The sequence below is a fragment of the Tasmannia lanceolata genome, unplaced genomic scaffold, assembly GCF_043159265.1.
Source record: "Tasmannia lanceolata isolate RefF3 unplaced genomic scaffold, GAP_Taslan_0.1 ptg000003l, whole genome shotgun sequence".
Classification (NCBI taxonomy): domain Eukaryota; kingdom Viridiplantae; phylum Streptophyta; class Magnoliopsida; order Canellales; family Winteraceae; genus Tasmannia; species Tasmannia lanceolata.
In genome coordinates this window covers 7,615,001-7,622,444 of record NW_027518680.1, presented here as the reverse complement: position 1 = coordinate 7,622,444, position 7,444 = coordinate 7,615,001, and the positions used below count along the sequence as shown (strand labels likewise).

Sequence of the window (7,444 nt, the reverse complement as noted above, 5' to 3'; positions counted from 1 at the left end):
ATTGATAAATCGACTCCCCACGTGTCTTTCTCTCTCCTCTGGGTTAGAGAGAGAAAGAGGAGAGAGATAGACACATGGGGAGTCGATTCATCCATTTGGGGAGTTGATTTATCACTAAATTTGGCTTTCACTGTTGATCGTCCAAACAAGGAGATATCCTAGGGATTTGTTTTATTTCTTAATTATAGTGAAGTTAGAGTTTATTTAGGATTCTTCTTTATTTTGGCGATAGAAAATCTATAAAAGGCCATCCATTGTAATTGTTTTTAGATATCTTATTGTGAATAAAATTTTAGTTGCCTTAATTTGCGTCCCAACGTGATAGCCACCCGCTGTTATCATTGAAAACAAGTCCACTGCTACTTGTTGTCGCCTTTCGCAAGCCATCTGCTGCTTGCTTATCATTGTTGCCGCTCACCGTAGAAGAACAAGCAATCCGTTCCTTGTTTAGAGAAGAGGCAGCCATATTTTGCTTGCCTCTATCTATTTACAAGGTATGTTTTACACTTTCCCTTGGCTAACACTACCCCTAGTCGTTGTCTTGTTTTGACAGACCATAGAACCTTTAGCCTTGCAGCCAATGGAACCACCGACCATCAATTCCATCCTTCAACTGACAAGTGACAACCCATCTACCCACATATTTCAATCAACCACCTACATTCAAGCCTAAATTCCTCTGAAAACCTGTCCCTATTTTAGGCCATAATCCTCTGGCCATAAAAAAAAATAAGAAATATATATTTCCGTTGTTTTTTTATTGCGCTCGCTACCTACCTGTGTATTTCAAATCCAAGCTTCCCCATGAGTAAGCGGACATGAAGAGGTGTGGGTGTCTTCTATAGTTCTAGTTGCGTTAAATAATTGGCTATCCTCTATCCTAACGTTATGATTGTTCCAGTGGGGTTATTCCCCTCAATTTTCCGTTCTCGTGGGGGTAAGTAGCTTCCCTTCTCCCACGACATTTACCTCAAATGTTGTGATTTGACTTAGTCATCTTCAATCTAATAATTGAAAGGCTATTGATGTTGGCACTACCATATTTTAATAATCGCAGAAACTCAGCTTGTCTTTTATTTTTTAATTGGCTTCATAGAGCACTTTAGAAACTGTCATAACCTTTTTACAGCTGATTACATAATAAAAGACAAGATATTAGTGCAATTATCAAAACATAGTTGTGCCCACTATTAGTTAGTTGATGTAACTAACCAAAGTGGCTACAATATCTGTCTATTACGGTTGTGTACCTTTCGATGTTTATTTTAATGAAAGCCTTAACCAGAGGCAAAATTAACAGAGCAACATTAATTCCTACCATGAGTCGTCTTATTTGGCATTTAATATCTTATTAAAAAGGACATGCTAGAAATGGCAGGAGTAGGGGGTTACGTAGAAACCACAAAGGGAAAGTCCTCTGGGCCTACTCGGGGCCTATCGGAGTGGCAGACTCAAACGAGGCAGAGGTCCGAGCCGTTCATAGCGGGCTTCTCTCGATGCCTCGTCTAGAGTGCGACAAAATTATCGTCGAAGGGGATTCCTTAAATGTTATTCGCTGGCTTTCGGGTAACGCTTCTCCCCCTTGGCGATTTTTGCCTCTCTTAGAGGAAATAGAGGACAGAGCTAAGGGCTCCTCAATAGTTTTTCGCCATGTCAGGAGATCAGCCAATGCGGAAGCAGACACCCTTGCCAAGAAAGGAGTCTTTCGGGCCGCGTTTGAGTGCTTTGACTATCTACCTCCTTAAATTATTGTACTGCTATATTTGTATTATCTTTGTTCCTTCAGGACCACCTCGGTTCTGTTTTTACATATATATATATATATATATATATATATATATATATTCTGTTGCCCTTTTCAAAAAAAAAAAGGACATGCTAGACTTAACATGAAAAAGATTACCAAACAAGGGGCAATAAGAACTACTTTCAAATGGAGATGCTGTTAGGAACACCCATTCCTGTGACCCCAGGTACAGAGAAGGGTTTAAGAAGCTCGTACGGGACAACACCAGCACCACTTCTATTTTTCAGAGTTGGATCCGCATTCCTCCCATCTATGATCCCTTCAATCTCCTTTAATCTCCCACTAAACTGTTTGAATGCCGCGTTTATAATTGGTTCCTCCACCCAAGCCCGCTCTGGCACATCTCCTAAATACTCCTCGTCGGGGTTATGGTTCGATAACACGTCCAAGATTGCCATCACTGTGGTGGCCTGAATTTGGCTAGGCAAAAGCTCTAGTAGTGTAGATTCTGGCCAATCCAGAAAGCGTGAGAATTCTTGGCTTGACTCATCTTCTATTGGCATGTTCTTTCGAGCAATCGTGGGCCGGTTGGGGAAGTACCTGTTCAAGTATAAATGATTAAATAACACCAACTCTAACAGCTTAAGCTTTTTGAGTAATTGGTCGATTCACATGGCATTTACACACGGGTGTTAAGTATAAATGATTACATCGGAAACATAATTTTCCACAAGTTTCCATTGAAAAAGTCTTAAAACACATGTAAAAATTTCAAAACATTCTCAAAACGTGTAAAATTATGTTTCCAATGCACCTTAATTAATCATTGCCCCACCAAAATCCATGATTAAGTAACAACTTTAATATCTTAAGCTTTTGGAGTAATTGGTTGATTCACATTACGCTGCAAATTGATATTGGCCGAAGTTGACGGCGGCGTGGTGGCCGGAAGCAACCCAAATGATAGTTGTAAGGATTTGGATTAGATCGTCAGTGGTTTTCAAGACCGGCCACCATGGTTCGTCTTTCTTGTCCTCATGGCCTTTAGTTCGGATTTCAGTCCACCATGATTGGAGTTCAGAGTCTGATGAAACGCCGTTTGGATCAGGATAGTAGTGAGTTACATAGTCGGTGATCCATTGCTTGAGGGCTGACCAGATGAGGAGGCCATCCTTGGCATAAGGGTAGTCCTCAATCGTCAATTTTAGGCCTTCGGCGGCCGTTGGATCCTCAACCGCCATGCCCCTATTATTTTGGAACATGAAAGTAGCTTTCGTTAGCTAAGATATTGAAAAGGAAAACACTTCCAAAGATTGTGGTTTATTTTATACATTCCCACCTCGAGCTTTGGGTGTTTTTCATTGAAGTAGTATGCTATTTGAATGAGTTTTCTTTTTGATTAATTTATTTTAGGTAAATTTACAAAAGAATTGCTTTGAATATCTGAAATGATAGGTGAATGACACTATTATTTGATTTAATATACGTGCCCCTAAAAGAAAGTTTTGCCCTCTTCTTCTTTTCACTTTTTTTCTTCTTTTCAAAATTTTTCTTCTTTTCCATCTCCGTCACCGCGCTGCAACTTAGAAGATGAAGAAGAGGAAGAGGAAGAAGAAGAGGAAGAATCAAAAAAAGGAAGAGGAAAAGGAAGAGGAGCCATTAGAAAATAGAGGAAGAGGAAGGAATAAAAAAAGGAAGAAGAAGAGGAAGATGAAGAGGAAGATGAAGAAGAAAAGACGGAAGGAGAAGGAAAAAGAAAAATGAAAGTAGGAAAAAATGGAATACGCTAGAAAAAAAAATGGAAGGTGCTGGAGAAAATTGTGGATGGATCAGTCTGCAATATTCACAGCAATAGTATGATGAAAATTGTATGTTTAGAAAAAATTGTTTGGAGAAAATGAAGAAAATACTAAGGTATCTTCATCATAATTTGATTAGGATTAGTGTTTGTCCTATTTATATAAGATTATTGATTTATTTCAATCTTTAAATATCTTGTACTTTTAGCAATACCATATTTTGAGATTATATAAAGGAAAATTTCCCCTCTAATGTTAATGTACTAGTTCTGCTAATGTAACTGAACAATCAACAACTCAAGATTATACATGGGATTACCTTTTAATCAGGTCAGCTGGTAGTGCCTCCGTGTCGAATCTCCACAACTGGTCATAGGCGTCAGAGCTTATTTCGATGGAGTACTTCCTTGGAGAGAAGCTGCTCTCTATGATTCCATTCGCGTTGATGAGAAAATCCCGTGCGAGTGCATTGATCTCCATTGTGTACCGGAGATGGGGGTGTAAAAGTCTATAAATTGGGTGCATCACACTTAATTGCCGATTTGTTGCAATTACGTAAGGCTCTGTGCAGCAATGTGTTCTTAGCCTGCAAAAGCATAGATCACATTCTTATAGCTAGATTTGAAACATAGTGATGAGAGAACTTCGATGTTTCACCAGTTAAGTTTGATTATAAAAGATTAATCTTTTTTGGCAAAGTCAATCTCAATAGTGTTTTTAATAGAAATGTAGTGTTTTAACATGACGAATCAAACAAAATGCCTAGAGAAACATAATTTTTCTCAACTTTAGATCTTTTGAATCCCGGCTAACTTTGGGGGGGAAATAGGCTTAATGAATGTTGGAATGAGACCAACTAGATGGAAGGAGAAGATGCATGTGACTCAAGAGAATAAAATTGTTCTCTTAAGACCAAAAGCACAAAGAATGAAGCCTAAGATGTTACACTAGTCAACAGGCTTACATGGGAAAATGGAGATTAACATTTCTTAACTATATTTAGCTTCCCTAAGCTGCCACGAAAACACTAACAAATGTAAAACATAAGTAAAGTAGATGACTAGCACAATTCCAAAACAAAACCTAAGGCCCACGAACATAAACCCACAAGAGAGTAAATTTCCCATGCAGTCAAGTCAATGTGACAAGTCTCAATTTAGTTGGTCTTAAAGTATCAAAGTTCCAATGCATCAACATTCAATGGGTGCATGGCTAGCTCCATGCATGTAGCAAGTTTCAAGATAGTCAAATTGTCAAGCTTAGATTTCCAACAATGAAACGAAAGGTAGGTGGATTCTTATAAGAACTTCGATGTTTCACCATTTAACTTTGAGATCAATCCTTTGGTGGCATAGAGCCATAGACAATCTCAATATTATTTTAATAGAAATATAATGTTTTCTCACGACGAACCCAACAAAATGCTTAAAGAAATACAATCTTATTTAATGTCTGATCTTTCGAATTCTTACTAACTTGGGGGCAACAAAAAAAGGGCTAATGAAATGAAAGGAGGGTGAATTCTTACCAGTGGCTGATAAGCTGGTGATAGCCAGAGCAATGAGCACAGACATGAACCTTAGCGAGCTTCCAGAGCCAGGCGTTGGTGGCATCCCAGCCAGGAGTGAAGACTCTCTTCCATTGGGGTTTGGTTGGCGAAGGGGGGCGAGTAAGCTCAATCGCAATGGGCATCAGAGTGTCCTCATGGGAAAGAAAAAAGAGCGTGCGTGACCCATACAGTGTGGTGTCTTCTAGCTCTCTTACTTTGTTCACATGTGGTAAAAACAAATCATGATAATCTAGAATGAACAGCTTTTTCTGCTTTATGGCCTGCAAAAAATAAGTGGGGTTAGAGAGATGATTCCTTCTCTGTAGCTCTTCAACATATCTAATACCATGTCAGCATCACCCTATTATTTGTATATGTACTAATGAGATGAAAAACGTGGGTGGTCATACCACTTCCCCTGAGAGAACCCTCTGTGTTCTGAACTTTGATAAAAAAAATAATTATATAAGAGCATGTTGTTTTCTTCCTTACCTCTTCCACTGTCATAACCGATTTTATTTCTCGTTCGATAATTTCTTTCGTGATTGCAGACTCCGGTGGGCCATAGATCTCAGGATCGAGTTTGCTCGACAATGGGAATTCCTGCACAAATTTCAATTTAAATTGCATAATTGAAGCAATTTAATTAACATGGGAATTGAGCCTTTAGCTCAAATGGTTAGTCTTTGTATCTCAATCTAGAGGTCTTAGGTTCAATCCCAGCATAACTGCCTCTCTTTTTGCTTTTTGAGCTGGTAATTTTTAATATCATGGAGTTGTTGGGTTTTAAACTCAGGACCTGCCATATGTATGAGGCAATTGCTGCAACCAAGTACTCCAAAAGCTTAAGCTGTTAGTGTTGATGTTATTTAATCATTGGAAAACAATTCCAAAACAGGATTTTGTTTTGAAAATAAAGATGAAAGTCAAACAATTTGCATTAGAGGGGAGCTCACTTTGTCGTCTTGCACATCAGCGCACATCAGCGCATGTATCGGATTTTTTTCTGTATTTCCCAAACGAAATCCCATTTTGCTAGCAGTTATACTTCAATATCCTCGACGTTAATATACTTATGTATATTAAACGAGGTATGCTAAACTCAAGGGCACCCTTGCAAAAATCAGCTGATCAAAGGGTGCTCCCATTGGCTGCATGTCACCAAAGTGCATTATATGAAAGGATGCCCCTGAGTTTAAGATTAAATGCACTTTGGTGATGTGCCGCCAATCGGGGTACCCTTTCAGCTGATTGTTGCAAGGGTGCCCCCTGAGTTAGGAATTCCTTGTATTAAACACCTCACACATAGGATCCCATGCATGCTTCTATGTAATATGTTCTTACCGTAACCAATTTGATAGAGAACGCATGGCGTTGAACAGTGGGGAAGCCAGGATTTACACATAAGGGGGGCAAGCTTATACATAGGGGGCAGCTCAAATTTTAAAGGGGGCTAGGCTCAATTGGGTTGGGCCTATTAAGGACTTTGGCCTAATTAAGTTGGGCCTTATGCGACATGTAGCTCCGCCCCTGGTGTTGAACAAGTATTTTATTTTTTATTTTCTATATTTTCGTCATTTTAACAAGTATTTTATTTTTTATTTTCTATATTTTCGTCATTTTATTTGTTGCATATTTTTAAAGCATCAAATCTTGGTCTTTTGGCATGATTTTAGAAAGGTTTTTTCTGCATGTAAGCTTCTAGGTTTCAATATATGTTCTTACCGTAACCAATTGAATGGCCATAGGGTTGATGCCTGCAAGAGTCTGACGAGCGAACTCCTCGTCTCTAATCCAAGAGAATATGTCTCCTATGGAGAAAAAGTAAGGAAAAAATGGATAAGAGAGAGGTATCATTCAAAAAACGATTGAGAGAGATATTGATCTTATTCTTACTTTTAATCATTTTGGGGGTCTCAAAGAGTAAGAGGTCATCTTCACCATCTTTAATAGCCTTAACAAGCCTTGGGAGGAGGAGCTGAAAGAACCCAGCCTTTTTAGGGGGTGGTAAGGTCAGACCTGCATTAAAGAGGTCGTCTATGTTCTTGAAAAGAGGGAATCCGAGCTTCGTATCCACTAAAGCTGTCTCAATGGAAGGAACTAAAGCATGCAATACTGATTTCAATGTCTTTGCTGAGAAGGTCACATCCTTCACCTCCGAGAATGCTTCATCTCTTGGCACATAGGTCGACCCACTTTTTTCCGATAAAGGATCTGAGTCATGCACACACTATAAACAACATTAATTTCTCAAAGATAGATTTAGGACATTCTATTTGCGTCTGGGAAATGATATTTCCACCCCTTCTCCCAAAATTCCACCCGTTTTGTTTGTCTTTTACTGAAAGT

At 38.9% G+C, this 7,444-nt stretch overlaps 1 protein-coding gene across 2 annotated transcripts in view; it reads right to left on the bottom strand.

The window, feature by feature from the left end:
• Positions 1-1,824: 1,824 nt before the first annotated feature.
• The window catches only part of LOC143849878 (linoleate 13S-lipoxygenase 2-1, chloroplastic-like), a 14,330-nt gene continuing 8,710 nt past the window's right edge, over positions 1,825-7,444 (bottom strand). The window contains exons 4-10 of one of the 2 annotated variants that reach the window (XM_077359161.1): positions 6,992-7,309; positions 6,821-6,906; positions 5,588-5,698; positions 5,075-5,376; positions 3,866-4,132; positions 2,651-2,992; positions 1,825-2,347 (exon numbers count right to left, since the gene is read on the bottom strand). In XM_077359161.1, the coding sequence (XP_077215276.1) occupies positions 1,930-2,347; positions 2,651-2,992; positions 3,866-4,132; positions 5,075-5,376; positions 5,588-5,698; positions 6,821-6,906; positions 6,992-7,309 (1,844 nt within the window). In that variant the 3' untranslated portion in view covers positions 1,825-1,929. The remainder of the gene's footprint in view (positions 2,348-2,650; positions 2,993-3,865; positions 4,133-5,074; positions 5,377-5,587; positions 5,699-6,820; positions 6,907-6,991; positions 7,310-7,444) is intronic. The other variant, XM_077359169.1, reaches the window with a different exon arrangement.